Source organism: Haliaeetus albicilla, chromosome 2 (genome assembly GCF_947461875.1).
Source record: "Haliaeetus albicilla chromosome 2, bHalAlb1.1, whole genome shotgun sequence".
NCBI lineage: Eukaryota > Metazoa > Chordata > Aves > Accipitriformes > Accipitridae > Haliaeetus > Haliaeetus albicilla.
Genome location: NC_091484.1, coordinates 76769618 through 76788099, shown reverse-complemented (window position 1 = coordinate 76788099; position 18482 = coordinate 76769618). Strand labels below are relative to the sequence as shown.

General features: G+C 39.4%; 2 protein-coding genes across 6 annotated transcripts in view; one reads left to right on the top strand and one right to left on the bottom strand.

Annotated features, from left to right (window-relative positions):
- LOC104325338 (vasoactive intestinal polypeptide receptor 1) overlaps positions 1-7786 on the top strand; it is a 30985-nt gene extending 23199 nt beyond the window's left edge. Inside the window, exons 10-13 of the mRNA XM_009929936.2 lie at positions 658-749; positions 1753-1882; positions 3207-3248; positions 5847-7786. Of these exons, the coding sequence (XP_009928238.2) occupies positions 658-749; positions 1753-1882; positions 3207-3248; positions 5847-6035 (453 nt within the window). The 3' untranslated portion in view covers positions 6036-7786. The remainder of the gene's footprint in view (positions 1-657; positions 750-1752; positions 1883-3206; positions 3249-5846) is intronic.
- Positions 7787-8887: 1101 nt separating this feature from the next.
- Positions 8888-18482, bottom strand: part of ADCYAP1R1 (ADCYAP receptor type I) — a 152413-nt gene continuing 142818 nt past the window's right edge. For 3 of the 5 annotated variants that reach the window (XM_069778305.1, XM_069778308.1, XM_069778307.1), the window contains one exon: positions 8888-17915. In XM_069778305.1, the coding sequence (XP_069634406.1) occupies positions 17706-17915 (210 nt within the window). In that variant the 3' untranslated portion in view covers positions 8888-17705. The remainder of the gene's footprint in view (positions 17916-18482) is intronic. The other 2 variants (XM_069778306.1, XM_069778309.1) reach the window with 1 other exon arrangement.

Sequence of the window (18482 nt, the reverse complement as noted above, 5' to 3'; positions counted from 1 at the left end):
TAGAGTCATGCTAGGACATAATGGAATCATCTTGACACCTGCATTCCACACACCACAGTTGTGTCTGTATCTCTGTAAGATACAGAGATATCTTTCTTCTGAAGAAAGGCAATCCATACTGGCAATATTCTTAGATAATATGAAGCTGGTTTAATAAAAGAAATACATATAGATCATTTTATCTAGTATATTTTTAAAATGAGTTCTTAAGATGTAAACTTAAGACAAAAAAAAATCTCCCTTATGCACTCATTTATTCCAACTAAATTTAGGGAAGAAACAGTGTGTCATTTAGGTCTGTGTCTGTTATAACCCCTGTCATAAACAATGAAGGGAACAGGGGGGGACTATTTAGATCATGTAAGACCTGCTAGGTGCTGACAACAACTACAAGGAGTTAATATCAAACATAAACCGATATTGAGATATGTAGGTTTATATTAATTCAACATAAATTTCAGCATATCTTTATGTATAGCTATATATGGGTGGGAAAAATGAATACTATTTCTAACGCTATTGATTTGATCTGAGAGCAGATCTGCACTAGTTTATAGCAGTGCAATTCCTATGACTGGAGATTTTTAGTTAATTTGGATCAACTGAAGATACAACGTGATTTGCAGTAAGTTTACAGATTTTGTCTTGTCTTTTCAGATTAACTTTATTATATTTATTAATGTGATCAGAATTTTAGTCCATAAATTGAAATCTCAAGAGGGAGGAGGGAGCCATTCAAGCCACTTTGTGTAAGTATTTCTGGCCTCTTGATATAGACCCATTCTAGCTGCTAAACGAAAAGCTTTATGGGCAGTAGCACAAAATGTTCTACTCCTTACTAACACAAAGAGAAATCCCCAGAAGAAATAACAATGTACACTTTCCTTTTAATCCAAAATATCACATCCTTCTTTTTCTTCAGGGAGAGAAAAGTGGGGTGGATATGTTGGGGAAAATAAGAAAGGTAAAATATAAAGTATTACAACTCCAAAAGGACCCAGCTTGAAAGTGTAAACACTAAATGTCAGGTGATTCATCCACTTTTCTCCCAGTCCTTTCCACACAAATGGCCACATAGAGAAAGATGCAGATAATTTCCTTTAAATTCTTAGCAGTAACATGATGCTGATGTTCTGGTAACTGAACCTAGTCCTTCCTGTTTACGATCCCCTTCTCAATCAATAGGGATCTCAACAATGCAGTCAAAGGACTCTAGCGAGCTATTTAACTCATCCTAAGATACGTAGGCATGAATGTTAGTTATGGCACAGGACCTAGCATAAACCTGTGCCCTTCTGGAGCGAGCTGAAGGCCAAGCAGAATAGCCTAGGATAGCACCAGAGGCTCTCGCACCACTGTTTAAGCAACTGAATCAAGTCCTGTGGACAGCAATGATTAGATCTCCACTGACAGTTTTGGAAGTTGAGACGCTTCCATGGGGGATACCGACATGGGATTGAGATCAGTCTCAGGAGAGTGGATGGGAGGACTTAGTTTGGTGCCCTTGTTTTCGCATGTATAGCAAGGAGAAGAAATTTAAATGTCAATCCAGAAAACCTGCGTGCTGATTTATTCATCTTTGTTCACCAGGTGTTGATGGGAGTGATGGAAAGTAATCTTTCCATAACTTCACTGGATATAGTTGCCTCCATTACAGAGCTGTCCTCTATTAAAATTTATTCCAACATACAATCGCTGTCAGTAATTCCATCTTTCTAACAGTGCATTGTTCTTTAATTCTTGGTTTGCCAGGAGACTTGCTAAATCCACGTTACTCTTAATCCCCCTCTTTGGAGTGCACTACATTGTATTTGCGTTTTTCCCAGAAAGCACTGGTCTGGAAGCTCGCCTTTATATTGAGCTGGGCTTGGGTTCTTTTCAGGTAAGCTGGACAAAATGTTTATCAGTCCTAAGAGGTTTGATCTGAAACAGCCTCAGGAGTTTTATATTTTAGGTTGCTTTTTAGAGCAGGTGTTAATAATGTAGCTAAATTCAATGCACACTTTCCATCTTACTCTTTCACAAGCTCTTTCGGTTGTTGGTTCCCTTATCTTATATTTGAAATCTCACACTACTTTTGAGTTCTGACTCAGACTTCATATTAATAATCACCAAAAAAATACAATATCTACCTTTATTGAATAAGAATGACAGAGAGCCATGAAGACCAGTCTATGGATTAAGGTGAACTGATTGAAACTAATTCAACATATAATAAAGGTGACAATAACAGGAATGAAAAAATAAGGATAATATATAACAACCTGTTCTGCCCTTACCCTTTAGCAGTAGTGAGTCCAACATGTTAATGCTTCTTCGTTTCTTTTATTTTGCTATACCACTGTTCAGAACAATATCTTGGATTTAAGAGGGCCAGGGCCTGGGTATGGTACACATTGTAATATGTAGCTGAGGTCTTTTTCCTTCCCCTTTCCCCTATACCCCAGAACAGCTTGTCCACATTCATATGTGCTGAAAATGATCCCTCTTCTATGCTTACCTCTCAACCATGGCCAGACTCTGGGAAAATACTTGCTGGCCCAAGCCAAAACTGTGTCATGGACCATGCTGACATTTTAACAACCTAGAGAAGCAAAGCCCAGTATTCAGGGCTGTGCTTTGTTCAGTTTACTAATACAGATATAGTCTGGCACTGTCCAGTGTTTGCCTGTGTTAGTACAGTCTGTGAAATGGCTTGGCTCCCATCTGACTAATTCTCCCCCAAACAAAGCCTGACTAGTTCTGGGTGAACATGAACCCAAGACCTTTCCCAGCAGGTTATTGGCTGAACACGGCCATCCTCTCGTGAGTGAAAGAAGAGAGTTTAGCAGTAAAGATGTAAAACAAGAGCAGGTCCTCGCCTTGTTTATCCACTACTGTAAATATAGACTAGAACAAGACAGAAGTCCCTACTACCTTATCTGAGGGAGAACTTGTTTGTAGGATACAGTAAACAGTAAGTTAGTCCTTAGTGTCTCCATACAAGGGCAAAATATACACATAATGTCACCAGTCCATTAAGGAATTTAATCCTATTATGAAAACCCAATAAATAGTGACACATCACATAAATTCCAATGGAACAATAGAAAATATGTATTTTTTGCTGCCTTACTCAAATTTTGAATGAAACCTGGTGTCTTTCTCTGATTCTATGCTTTAAATCCTGATAGTTGTCTTTTTTCTCCCTACCCTCCCTGTCCTAGGGTTTTCTTGTTGCTCTTCTATATTGCTTCTCAAATGCAGAGGTGAGTAGCAAGTACATAAGATTACCAAAACCTTTTAAACTCATGGGCTCCACTTGTTTTTCTTTTTTTTTTTTCTATTTCCAGAACAGAGCTGTGCTTTGATTTGCTCCTGAAAGCATGAAATATTGGTATCTTTTTTTTCCCTTGGTACCTTTGTTGATTTTATTTGTATTCATATAGTTCTGACAGAAGGACACAAAATAAGCTTTGAAGCAATGACCCTTTACAAATGGTTGGTGACTTTCCTGTCAGGGAACATTTTTCCTGCTTTGTGTCTGATAGCTATCATGATGATGTCTCAATAGAAAGCTTGTAGCACTCCTTATTTTCTTTAGGTTTATTTTCTCCTAGTGAGTTTCTTCCCTTTCCCTTTCCCTTTCCCTTTCCCTTTCCCTTTCCCAGGGCATCCTGTACATTTTCAGTAGTTTTGTTCAAACACTTTCTTTCCTTTTTTTGTAACATTGTTAGAATTTGGATAAATTCCCTGTAGTACATTTTAGAGAGTCTATAGTTTTAAAACCTAACTAAATTTGCTTGCACTTTTCCCAAAAGAGCAGAATGAATCAAAATCCATGAGAAAAAGTAAAAACACATCTCATCCTTAGAAAAGTGTGTAGGTTAAATAAGAATGGTGCCTCAGTCTCCCTATTAGCTTAGACTGGACACTTCTCATAGGGATGGCTACATGTAGGTGAAATTAATCCTACCGAAGGATGTATAATGCCTAAAATATGTTTTTTTACTTAGGAAAACAATCTGTAATGACCATTCTAGTGCTGTTCTGAGAGAGTGCCTTCAAGACTACCTGTAAATACAGAATACTCTACTTCCCATCTGCCTTCTGTCTGCATAGACTCCTTGCCAACAGCCTTTAAATAGCTTGCATATTGTATCTCACACCACACAAATCTACTAGGTGTTAAAAAGGGACAGGCAGAGAGTGATTTCTGGCACCAAGATTAAGTGGTATGGGTTGGCTTGCGTCCGTACTGCTTAACGATAATTGCTTCTGGAGCAGATTGGCCGCTCATTAGAACTTGGCAGTGCATCTCTTACGGTTCCCTGCAATCATAAAAAATAATTATTATTTTTTTCTCTGTGTGTGTGTTTCTTTACTTTTAAGTATCTGCAACAATGTGAGGGACTGTATTGTTGCCAAGCAAGCTGGTATCTGTACGGGATGAAACTGAGGTCTGGTATTGCACACAAGAGTGTTGAAGGACCTTGAGCTTTCTGGGATGGTACTGGAGTACTGTGTTGGTGGGGGAAGCCCCTCTTTCATTTATTAGAGTCTTGAAACCTCCAGAGGCTTGTTCTGCCCATACTTGAAGTTGCACACAGGGGCTAGAATGTCTCTGTGGTTAACAGAGAGAATAAAGGCAGAATAGGGGCCACCTCAATGATAAATATTGCCAGTGATTTTCAGGGAGCCCTAATGTCGAAGATGTATTTCTGCATGTCCCACCCTCTTTTTCTCTATGTTGCTGTAAAGACCATACCTAATAGATGATTAGATAACAGAATTACTAGAGGAATTCCTCAGTTCAGAGAACTTAAATCGCATTTGTCCATACATACATCCCCTGTATGAACTAATAGTTTCGCTTAACAGTTTATTTCTGCATTTAATTTGGAGTGGGCTTGTGCAAATGGTGCTACAACTATAACACCGTCATAGATGTTCAGCACTAATGACAGCTACAGAAGATGGCAGCTGCGTGGTTAGAAGCATTTGACATATCTTCTTAGTTTAGGATGGCGTTTGTAAGTCAGTTTGTAGGCATTCAGGAGAGCCACCCCCCTTGCAGGAGAAGCAGATAGAGATGAAGCTGAACAGGAACAGAAGTAGCAGGGTGCAGCAAGGAATTAATCCACAGGAGCAGATTGCTCATGTGAACACAGACGACTGGGTGTTTCCTGCACCTACTTACACTCCCTTTGCTACAACTTGGAGTGTGAGCTGCTTTATGTAGGGCAACAGAACCTACTTTCCCCTCGTCCCCTCAGCCAGATACCAGTAGTGTCAACAGCAGGCTGTGGACCTCCAGGGTTGTTCAACCTACCTGTTAGTTTTCTGTCAGAAGGTAAAAAAAATCATTTTGCCTATGCTTATGAGGATCCCCAAGACGTCTCTCAAATATAATAGGTATTTAAGTTGATTCAGTATCTTTCCAAGTCAGTAAGGGATCTTTAAGAGGGATTTCAAACTGGATAAACTGAAAGCCTGGAGAAGGGCCATTATTGTACATAGCAGGTCACAGCAAGGAGGCACAGAAGATTCAGTATGAGGAAAAATAGAGATTTTACAAAAAGGTAGAAATAGTTATGAAGCAGACCTACAACAATAAACAAAGAAACTGCAGGCAAAAACTTCCCTGTCATCCTCTGAATTTTGGAAATTAAGTCTGTTTATTTTCAAAAGTGAAGAGGGACGTAGTTTAAGTTCTTCTAAAAATGTGTTAAAGCTTAATCCTGACTATTTGGGTGCCTTTGTGCATCTGGGCTAAGTAGTTAAGCAGATATTTTGGCATATTTTAGCTTCAATATCCACTAAGTCTTCATTTTCTGATGCTTTGTTTTTAAATTGCTTTTCTATAGGTTCAAAGTGAACTGAAGAAACAACTGTGCAAATGGCAGTATCAAGAATACCTGAACTTCATACACAAACACGGGACTTTGTCCAGAGAAAACAGTCCAGTCAACTATGTCACGCAGTTATCACTGCTTGAAAAAATCAGTCCAAAAAGGAAAACATCTGTGTGCCAGAATGGTGTAACTTCTGTCTGAGCTTTCCTAGCAGGATGAGTTGCTGTGGCATTTTAACATACTACCTAAGAGACGGCCAGGTCGGATCCTTTATGGCTTTCCATACCGTCAAGAGCTTTCTGTGAATTTCTTGTCCTGAATGTGAGCTGCTTTTCTCAACTGGTACAGATCAGTACCACAACCCTGGTTCTCTCTCCTTAGGCGTATAAAATCCACTTGTTTTGTTGTGAAAAGCCAGACCTTGAGCTAGTGTGAATCAACAGGTTAGGACCCCCCAAAAAGGAACTACATTAACTCTTCCCAGGGCCAGCTTGTTTGTCATGTCTTTGTTAGTGTTTCCCAAAATTTCCAGTTTTCAAGAGCACTATTCCTAATCTTCAAACAGTTACGTGGTAAAGAAGGTTTGCTGTAATGATTAGTAATGTTTACTAGTTGTTTTGAGACAACTTGAGACAACTTAATGGGAATTAAACACAGAAACTTGATAAGCACCTACCTATGGAGCAGCAACACCCGTTAAAAGGAATCTCAAGCTGTCTCAAGAGTGACACAAAAAAAGAATGAGTTATGTTATCTGTTTGGGTTTTCTCTTCCATGCCTATTGAACAGAGAGATTAAATTAGGCCAGAGGACCCCAAGCACTTTCTTGTCCATGGAAAAACACGGGGTAGCTGAACATTAGGCAGATTATGTGTGTATTAAGGAAAAACCTAGAGCAAACCCAATGCAGTATGCCAGCTGGGGTACCTTGAGCTCAGAATAACTTACAGACCTAGAATTACTGTCCAGGTGCTGGTCCCTGTGTATTTGGAACAGACCTTCTGCCACCATAACCTTGAAGATTGGCTGGATCCATCAGTGAAATACACAATTAAACTGTGTTTTTGGGGGGACTTCCCTTTGAGAACTAGTCTGCTGTGATTGCTGTGATTATCTCAGTCCTGCCCATCATTTATCAGCTCACTATCACTCCACTCAATCATGTTTCTGAGGTCAGAATTACCAACAGAGCACTGTGGTCTAGTGAAGCAAAGTATAGTCTAGCAAAACAGAGCGAACCGATGTTGTGCTTGCATCACTTCTTTGGGTGGCCTTCCTCTTTCTTCAGGACTGAGTTGGACTCTACCTCAAACTCTCCAAAAGTAAAGAAAGGGCACACAAGGTACACTAGACATAGCTATGGTTCCCTTCAAGATAGGACCATTCCCAGGAGAACCTGCATTCAGACTTGGAAGCATTGCTAGAGACCATGACCATTCAAGTACATGCTGCCTTTCTGTGAACTGCAATATTGGTTTAGCTTTAAAAAGTAATGCTCCAGTCCCTCATTTTGCTCTACTCTTGGTTAAATTATTTAGGCCAGGAGACATTTGACTTGGTGGAAACTTCTTTGTTGATTTTAGGTGCTTCATCTCTAGTTCCGTTATTAAAGCAGAGATGAATTGTTCAGATTTCTATAAACATGATTCAGATCAGTCCTTTATTAATTAGGCTTTTAACACACCCGTTCCAATGAATCAGATGTCCTCTATAAGGTGTCATTTTGTCTATTCTGACCCCCTTATCACTTTTCCTTGTAAAAGTAACCTTTGCTCCTGTTGTTTAAGTTTGTTGCCTAGCATAGTGATATGAACACATTTGTATGATGTACATCTATAAAATGCAAGTGATAATTACAGCTGTTGTGAGTTTTTAATTAGGTCAGTTTGGATATTTCATTTGAGACTTTATAAAAAAAAGATAGTCTTACAATTGTGTTTACTATGGATACAGTTTTGAAGCCAATGAATATGTACAATTTCAACCTTTTCATCCAAGAAAAGATTTACATTACGTGATCCTGTAGCCTGAGTTAATGCCCCACTCCTCTTCCAAGACACCATCACTAAGACGTAGGTCTGTGGTACCCTGCTGCTTTGATTTTTGAGAGAAGACTGTTAGTTCAGGTTTCTGACTACTTCTTAATGTTTTCTTGAGGAAACAGTTGTGGTAAACATTACTAAGTTGTCTGTATGAAGGAATTGACCCATATCTCTTCATCTGCCTTTGGGGAGGAACAAAGTTGGAGTGAATTATGCTTCTGCTTTTGGCTGACCTGGGAATACTTCTTTTGAAAATAAACTGGCCTGAGGATTTATGTTATGGAAATTCCCTCTCCCAGTATAATCTGTGCTTTACTTTCTCTCCCACCTAACGTCATCATTTATTTGGTACATGTATCAGCCATCTTGTGTCACGCAGCAATTCTCCCTTCCCAGCTGAGCTCCCAGGATGGCCTGCATTTCACTTTAAGACTACCTATCTCACTGTATGTCCTCTTTCTTTATTACTGGGAAGCTTCTTTATTGGTCCAAGGATCCAGAGGAAGGAGAAATGATGGCTAAGAAAGGTGATAGGTCCCAGTGCACCAGGAAGGACCTTTCCATCAGTCATTCAGTGCTCAGTCTCCTCATAAAAATTCAACAGCTCTAGCAACCCCACCGTTCCTACCAGACACTACAACCTGGATTGTACCCGTATACCAACAACCAATAATATGTTGGCCCCAAAAGACCTGTGGATCAAAGCTCAGCACCACAGAGGCTATTAGTTGCAATGGAGAGTGTGTTGCATTTGTGTTGGCAGTATTAACACATGGTCATGCTTGATACAGATGCAGTGTGCTAAACACCTTCCCCATGTAACTTCACTGACTGATGGTGAAGGAAGAGTGTGCAGGGCCCACTAATGGCAAAAATTTCATGTCTGGTTAGTCTAGGACTGACTTTGCTTAGCAGAATCCAGGGACTCCTTCCCATGAGGAAGGATGATAACCCACTTAGCCCCCCAAAACTCCATCCTGCTGCTTCAGGAAGAAATACGCTACCCTGTAATTTCACAGACAAAAAGTTCTCTTTGGTGCAATTTTATATCAGAACAGACTTATACAAAATGATAATACATTTATTGTGTCATCTACAGCAGTATACATGTTAAAAACAATTTCTCAAAACACAAAAAGGGTTAGAAAGCAGCAATTGATATCTGTGTTTCCACCTCATAACAAAGCTGAATAACCCCAGATCCCAATACCAATTAAATCAATTTTGACCAAAAAAGGTCAGTGATAGACCCAACAGGCCAGTAAGTTTGTACCTTGACACAGTCAAAAGCCAAAATACAGCTTTCCATCCAATAACTTGGTACTTCTCTTCTCAGAGCTATAGCATGTTGCATTGCCACTAAATTGACAAGAAGGGAAAGAGAATGAATACACCAAATATTTGTTTTTACAAATTATACCAGTACACAAAGGCCTCTTGAGACTTCTCTGCAAGCACAAAGTCCATTGGAAAAGGCATATCCAGAAGCCTAAGTCATTGCAGACACTGAAGAGTGTCATATCACACAGTGTCATATCACACAGTAATACTTTACATGGATGAATTCCCCAAAAGAAAGCCAATGGGAAATTGCAATTTTAATCATAAGAAGGTGAAAGACCATGAGGTTCAAAACATTGTTCAAGCTCTGCTGGTGTGTTTTCATACACAAAGTACAATGTGTATTTAGCTGAACTTAGCTCTTTAGTACAGATATTCATGGAGCTTAACATCAGAGCATCATTAACTACTACCGCATACTCCATATCTTCCTACCATTACTCTTAAATGCAATTCTGAACTGGTTGCATGTGCCTGACTGCTAAAAGCAGAGGGTAAAATCCTAACTGTTTTTCACTGCATGTACACTATATACCATGATTTCTTTCTGGACACAGAAGTGCTGGTCATGTAGACACAATCTGACAGAGAGAACAAGACTTCCCCCAAATCTGGTTGGTAATTACCCAACAGAAGCCACCTCCAAGCTTTTCAAGACCATTATTTCTCAGCTTGCATGAAACAGAACAATAGTGATGGGGCAAAGTTGCCATAGGAAAAGTCATCTACATGTAGACTTCCACAGTGTCAACGTCTGTCTCTGATCTGGTCAGCTAGACTTTCTAGTGGAAAGAAACAGATACTTGCAAAATATGAATCATCTGGCCCTTGAGTAGACATCAAAAATGTGTTTGATCCTTGTACTCTAAAATTGCTTTTTTCTCTCTTGTGGCTACAAAGGCAAAGTGGAGGAACTAGATCAAAGGAAGACATCTTCAAAATTGATGTCTAAAGTTAAGTGATGTGGATATCTCCTTAGCTGTCTGCTTATTGGCACAGGATCTTTTCCAGGACTTTGCCTGTGAGCCAGAGTGCCTAAAGCTGAAAGTACCGGATATTGAAAGGGACACATATTTAACATAGCCCTTGATATTTAACTCTCTAAGAAAACAAATCAGGTAGAACCAGATATTTGGTTGTATCTTTGCATTATGTACATTTCTATAGTTGTAGACTCAGGAGTCCAACAGATGCTGCCTTCACATAGCTATCAAAGTCTAGCTATCAGAGTTTGGAGCTGAATCCTACCAGTGAGTTTATCTCCGTTTCCTAGATATCCACACAGAGCTCATAGATATGACATAGGAACTATAGGAGACACTAATCTTGTCTGACAGCTGGAGGCCAAGCAGGATCCCACGGGGTGTCCCATATACCCTGCTCTATCTGTTCTTACTACCTTGTCTTGCTTCCCTTTAGAGCTTCCATGCTATAATAGCTCTGCTGAGGTCATATTTCTTGCCCTGCAGTGTCATGTAGCAGATGTTTTTAAGCATCCTACGTTCCTCTGGAAGCCTTGCCCACATGATAAAGTCTCCGAACAAAAGTCTTAAAATGAAATCACATCATCAAACCAAGGAGGAAAAGCTTAATTTGTTGAATTTTCAAGGTACATCCACTGAACATGAAAAATATGAGGATTACCTTTGGCATTTGGATCCTGTACTTTGCCATGTAAGAAGGCTTCATAGAACTTCATGGCAGCTGTGAAATCACAGCTTGCGTGTTTCTGTTGATGTTGAGGACACGGAGGAGTAAGTGAAGTAGCTTCAACCAGGGTGCAGCATCTGTTCTACCTGTATCTTCTCAAACCAAATCACTCACTGTGAAAAAGCTACAAAGAAACCTGGCTACACTGATTTTTCAGCCTGGCCCTTCCGTAATATTGGGATATAGATACTCCTTCTGATTATAGCTGGTTAACAGTGGTCATGCTTTCCTCGCTTATCTCCTCTCTATCATTATTTGTCAAAGTGGATGTTGGATGGGAGGCATTGAGAGGTTCATCAAAGACTGGATGACGCTATGTGCAAAAAGCTGAAAAAACACTCATCTAGATTGTCCTGGGAAAATAGCTTGTAGTAACACATCCTCAGCTGTTTGCAGCTGTAATTTTCAACCTTTTTTTAATCTGTGGGAGCCTTCACATAATCACAGGTAAGACAAAAGCCCTTCAGGAGCCTTACAAGCATATATTGCTCTATGCAAAGAATGAACTTATTTTACTTAATCATATTCCATGGACACTTCAGAAATAGTCTATGGGCTCTGAAGTCTCCACAGACCACAGGTTGAAAACCTCTGCCATAAACAATTGTTTCTAAAACACTATTGAAAAATAATTTCAAATAACAAGGTAAATAAAGCCAATTAAATGAATGGGGTTTTGCATTTCTTTTATTACCACTGTTTACTAAAGTCACTCACATACTTTTCTTGCTATACCCTCTGAAATTTTTATATCTAATTTCTGGCAGGGCTGGGCTGGAAAGATAATGTGAAGTTAGGTATCTGCATGGTTCACAGGAGAGATTCAGTAGGGATTTAGTAGCCGTGTCAGACACGTGAGCACTGAAACCTCACAAGCTGACTCAGCCAGTATATTTTTGCCTATTTGAATGTTGTTTTCCTGCAGCATGTTGAGTGAATGATGTCCTATCCCTTTGAATGGAAACAGCAGCAATACAGCTTGTCTTGCAAGATTATAACTGAAACCAGAAAAGGAGAAGATTGGGTTCATTTCTGCCTTTAGATCTGACTGAATGAAAGCTGCTCAAAACCCAAATCTTGTTTATATGCTTTCAAGAACTAGAAAAAATTCTCCTAGCTTTATTGTTACTTATTTTTTCAGGGTGCTTGGCATGCTGCTTCTAGTTAATTTTCCTGCTGTTCTCAATGGATTTGCATATGTCTGTATTTGCTTCTTTGCACTGTTTTTGCTGCCCGTATTGAGATTACAGCTGAAACAAATGCAGCTTAATAGCATGATTATTTTTAGGCTTATCTTTCAACTGCATGATCAAAGATAAACTGTAGACTTTATGTGAAATAAAGCTGTTCATATTTCAGGAAGGGAGAAAGGAACTGGAGGCAAGATTAGTATGACAATGAGCACAAATGAGCCAGGAGTTATTTTAATTTGGAATTCAGATTCTAACTGCCAGCAGAGTGAAGTTTTACAATAACTTTCCAGTGGGAAAAGAACGTGAGAAAAAGAAAAGCCTACTGAATTTTAAAAGGGGAGTTGGTCAGTTTAGGAGTGGGGGTAATATGCTGTGAAAATAATGACAATTACAGAGTTTCCTTCAGATTAAGTGTCCTTATGGCACTGTACTGCTCTGGAACACCTGAGGATGAGAGACCAACAGCTCCAACTCTGCGAAATATGTTTTGTTCTTGATCATTTTGTCTTTCAATATTTTTAGTTACTGATTTCTTTTGTCCATGAGATTTATGAGAAAAAAACCTGAATCTCTGACCTAACCAGAGGTCTTGCATAGCCCTTCATACGCAAGCGCAGAAGCTATCATGCTATGCAGAAACAGAATTTCATTCATCATTGATATGACAATATTATGGAAAGCCACAATTATACAAAATGACGTGGACAATGTAAATTATGGCAACTAATCCTTTCGTCACTGCTGAAGAGGATCGGATTCTCCCAGGTCAGGTTTTGAGCTGGAGTCTAACAAACTCTACTTTGTGTCCAGTTCTGGTCCTCACAATTCAAGAAAGACGCGGCCCCACTGGAGAGGGTCAAAAGGAGGGCCAAGAAGATGATCAAAGGGATGGACAGCCTGCTCGATGAGGAAAAATGGAAGGAGTTAGGTCTTTTCTCCCTGAAGAAGAGAAGGCTCAGGGGGGACCTCATCACAGTATTCTAGTACTAAAAGGGTGGCTACAAAGAGGATGGAGGCTGTCTCTTCACAAGCACCCACATGGAGAAGACAAAGGGAACAGGTACAGGTTGCACCAGGAGAGGTTTTATCTTGACATAAGAAAGAAATTTTTTACAGTGAGAACAATCATTCACTGGAACAACCTCCCCAGGGATGCAGCGGAGTCCTCATCATTGGAGGATTTCAAGATGCGATTGGACAGGGTGGTAAATAATCTCATCTAGGCTCCCTTCCTCATGAAAGGTTGGACCAGATGGGTGCCCAAGGTCCCTTCCAACCTGGGCTGTTGATTCTATGATACTATGAACAGCTCTGCATTCCTTCCTGGAGGGTATCTCACACTTGCCATTGACGATGGAGAGAGTCTAGGAAGAGTCATCTTTGCAAATGGAATCTCAAATTATCAGCACAGCCAGTTCCTGCTCACTTCTGGTTGTTATTTAGCCTTGTAGTTGCAAGACACAGCTCTTTAGTTGCAAAGGTGGACAGCTGCTGCAAAGGAGGAGCTAGACACCAAATACAGTGTCTGAATTTAACTTCCAAACTGCACCTTTTTGGCATTTCACTCTGGACTCACCTGCCTTCATCTCTCTCCCTTCTCCTACCACCCCATTTTAACACTGGGTTTTCAAATACAAATGCTTAAATGAGGCAGAGGAACTTGGGTATTTTTCCTCTATGAAATAAAAACTCCCCAAACTAAGCATTTAAGTTTCATTACCTGGAGTCTGAGTTTCAGATATAACAAATGTAGGTGAAGCTAAAAGGAGGTGAGGTCATCATGCAACAATGAAACAAGTCTTGTCCTTTGAAATACAGGATGTAGTTCTCATTTTGGGATGTTAATTGTCCTGTAGTACCAGCACTCCACATCAAAAAGTCAATAATCAAACAGTGGTTAGATACAGTAAATAGTCACAAAAGCTGCAGCACAGAAACTTTTTGTACATTTACAAAAGCAAAATAAGAAAATTAGACAAGAAATACATTACGGACATGGTAGAAAAAAATGGCTCAAGGAGCACTGCACACTTGTTTTTCTTTTAATTATGTATTGTTTTCAATAGCATAGCCTTTCTAGCTCCAAAATATATTTCACAGTGAAAAATCAAACAAAGCACTGTTACATTCAATTGATATTTACACTCACTTAGAAGCAAACCACCTGCTGGTTTCTTCCATCCTGAAACAAATAGAAATGATAGCCACTGTCAATGGTGGCCATGCATGTCCAGCATCTTCAGCTTACATTCAACATAAAGATTTCTTGAGAGCTAATTTGTGCGATGGCATCAGCGTCTGATTTAGATAAAAAATAGACACCTGAAGTATGATCTTTCCAGTAACACTGAGAAAGTTTGAGTGACTAAGGAAAGCCACATTTGCAAGTGCATCAACTCTGCCAATAAAAAAATCATAATAGAAGGGAGTTGCTTGTATAATATATTGTATATTAAACACGCCAAGAGATACCATTTCTTCTAGTAAATTCAGTGCTGGTGAAAGGTACTAAAGACTTCAATTTGCCCACTGAACAAGAAACACAGGGACTTCAACAGCAGAAATTTCCCCTCCACTGCCTTCCAACTTGTCTTGCTCCTGAGCATTGGCTCTAGGAATTTAAGGGGCAAGTCCAAATTCTCATGACTATTCAGTCCTTGGCCTCTCTTGCTGAGACCGGCAGAAAATAATAGTAATAGTAATGTGCTGAGGCCAAATCCCAAGCCAAAGTGAAGTGGCTTTTTTCTAATGATAACAGTTTTCTGTACTGATTTTAATTTAGCTGAGGACCTGGTCTCCAGTGTGCATGATTGGAGGGTGGTTTTGGTGATGTGGACATTTGCCCACGAGGCACTGGACTGAGATCCACCAACTCAAATTGCAGAGCACTGTAGGACAGCCAGGCAAACAACAGAATCCAAAAGTAAGCTCAGAAAAAGCCTCAACAACAACAACAACCAAAATAGAAACAAAAATAAAAAAAAAAGATCCAAATGCCTTCTTGCTCTGGACTGAAACATGGCAAAAAGTCACCAGCTAGAGGCAGTTATTCAACACCTTTTTCTCAAAAGTTCTAATTTATTAGTGCTTGAAAATTGGCTACTAGCCATTCATGCGAATTATATATTTTTTATTTTTTTTAAGTAATGCACTTACAGTATTGTCAATACAATACCTTGTGAAAGCCCATACTACAGAAAATACAAAACTAAATGTTATCTATTCATCTAACATTAGATAGTCTCATTTAAAAAATGTCTAAGTAGGCATTTACCTGATAGATCCGACTTTCCCCATCTCCCCTGTCTTTCTGGACTGCAAAGTGCATGGTTCCTTGGGAAACTTTCTAAAATAGCTTTTAGCAGCAACTAATGAGAGAGGAAGCTGCAATCTATCAGTTAAAAATACTTCAGTGACTTTTGCAGAGAGTCTGGTAGAGGGGGGACAAATTCTGCTCTCAGAGCAGCAAACCAGTGCTGAAGACTTAAAAAAAAGGTGTCTGGATCATTTAACTCCCAGTTAAGATACTAGAGTATAAAGTAAGTAATTTAAATCTTTTTGCTGGTCTTCTGTGCAAGATTTCACCTGAAAGGGGTGTAAGCATCTTGTAAGAGCATGATCCTGTACAAATATGAAGTCAATCTCAACATTTCTCTCTGTTTCAAATTATACTTACATTCACACTGCTACAACTGAGAACAGATTATGTCCCATAAAGCACAATGTAAGTGTTAAATATTATAATTAATATTTCTTTCACAACTCTCTGAGACCTTTTTTTCTCCTTTTAAAAACAAGGAAACTAGCATTGTTTTTAAACACCTATGCTTAAAATGACATTAAAACTTTTTTTTACCTAAACTAACAAAAACCAGTGAAATTAAAAGCTCACACTCAGCTGGCACCAAAATTCTGAGTCTTTCACTTTTTTTTTTAGTTCATGGTCATGTCAACTAACACCAAAGAACAAGCCTGAATTTTGAATTTCCTGGTTACCATTAGTTTTAGTTCAAAACTTCACATTTAAAATGTCATTTTCATTTTTTAATATATGCATACACATAGACGCACATATATATTATATATATATCAGTTCATAAATCCAAAATGAAGTGAGAGATAAGACCGTCCTCAAAGCCTTTATGCACTGTATAAAGACTTTTAAGAATTGACATCATCGACATTTGATTGAAGTAGATATATACCAGTCGTGGCTTTAACTACAAGGCAAAGGTTGAAAGAACATTTTAGTTCCTCTCAAAGAAAAGCAGTAAGACCATTGGTGGTTAAACAAACAGAATATCCAAAGAGAGAGAAAACTGCCAGATGTGGGAAGTCATCCAAAGTCAGTATCTTTTCCTTCCATACTATCTTATAGTTCAGTTTAGTTCCTCACCAAATGCAGATGACTTTTACCTTCCAAGATCATCATGCCAGATCCTTCTTGTGCCTCTTGCTCTGGCAGGGAAGAGTCAACAGACAAAAGTCAACCAGGTTGCAAAGGCACCACACTCTGTGTGAAAGCACTACCCAAAAACATGCCGGGTTTGAACACAGGTGCAGAGGGATCAAGGTTATCTGGAGGGAAAGGCCATCCTGGGACTGACTTTTGCTCTTAAGGTGGGAAGGAAGGGACAGTTATTTTTGTTATTCAAAGAATCTGATCAATCAATCAATCTATCAATCAGTCAATGCCAAAAATATAAATATATCTCAACTGCACGGCCCTTTTAGTAAATTCACAGCTTAGCTAGAATGTAAAGCGTTCTCAGAAGTGTCCCTGGGTATGGAAAAGGGCAGCTGAGCCCATCTCTTGCCTGGAGTCCCCGCACTGATTGATAGTACCTATGCAGCTTCACATTGGCACAGCAGTTTCCTTAAGTCCACTGGGAACATCTGACTAAATCCAGCCATGAACTCAGTTATCTGGAGTTCTTCCTGAATGGGCTGGTTTGATTAACCCAAGCATGTTAGCTCCATCCTAAGACTCAAAAGAGAAACACTGCAGAAATTCGCATGCCAAAAGACAGGGACAGGCTAAGATACATTCGACTAGGGAAAAAAAAAAAAAGCAAATCCAAACCAAAATGGAAACCAATTTGAAAAATAACAACTGTCATGTCCATTCACAGATTAGTATCAGTTTGGCAACCAAGGATCACAACTGCACAGCAATCACTTGTTACTTTTGACTGACGACGGATTACTTGCAGGTGCTCTGAAATGTAAATCATTGAGTGGGTGGGCTTGGCCTGTTGTTTATCTTTTTAACGTTTTTCCATTAACGGCCTTGAGTACATTTGGGTATTTACAGCGATTGTTAAAAAGATATATATACACATTTCCTTGCTTTTTCACCTCTACAGAGGAAAGGAAAGGAAAGGAAAGGAAAGGAAAGGAAAGGAAAGGAAAGGAAAGGAAAGGAAAGGAAAGGAAAGGAAAGGAAAGGAAAGGAAAGGAAAGGAAAGGAAAGGAAAGGAAAGGAAAGGAAAGGAAAGGACCTACACCACCACCAAAATGATGATTATTTTTTTTTCTTTTTAACGGGATGGTTTTTGGTTTGCTTGTTGATTGGTTAGTTTTCCTTAGCTGCTCATGTCGCTAGGTTCTCTGCATTTATGCTGGACATCCGAATCTGAGAGCTGCTCTTGCTCAGAATGGAGAGTTGTGTCCCCCCGTTCACTCCGCTGCTCGCTAGAGAAGGATGGCGATGTTTGAAATCCACAGCAAAATACCGGTTGACTTTCCAGCTCCTCCATTTTCTCTTTATTTCTGATTGCACCTTTAGGGAGAAACTTCAAAAGGTCAATTTTTATGTACTTAGCTGCTCGAGGACATGCTGACAAATTATCAAGATTAGAAAAAGAAACCACAATTGGACAGAAATATTTTTAAGACTATTAAATCTGAAGTGACTTCTCCATGTCTGAAAGAGGTCCAGGCATGCAGTGGGAGCAACAGCTCAGGTTCTGTGTCTCTGACTTCAGATAATTTAGGATCAGCCCAGAGGTGCATAGAAGACCTGTTCAACACAAACTCCAACATGGTTCTTGAGCTAGCTTCTTGGAAAAAAATATTCTGTTTTCATCAATGGCCAGAGGCAAATACCTAACAAGGAGCCAAAGAAACCAGCAACCAAAAGGTACTAGACAGTAATGAAATACCCTGTCTGTACAGGCAGCTTGTGTCTCACCTGCCATTAATGGATGCACATCTACTGAAAACTTTGCCTCCTGCTTTCAGATCACTTCTAAGCAGACAACAGCTCTTGGATTGATATACAGCTGTGACAACCTCCTTTCCTTTGAGGTTTTTTTCACAGGCTCCCACAGTAAATCACCAAGAGTAAAACAATCTATGGT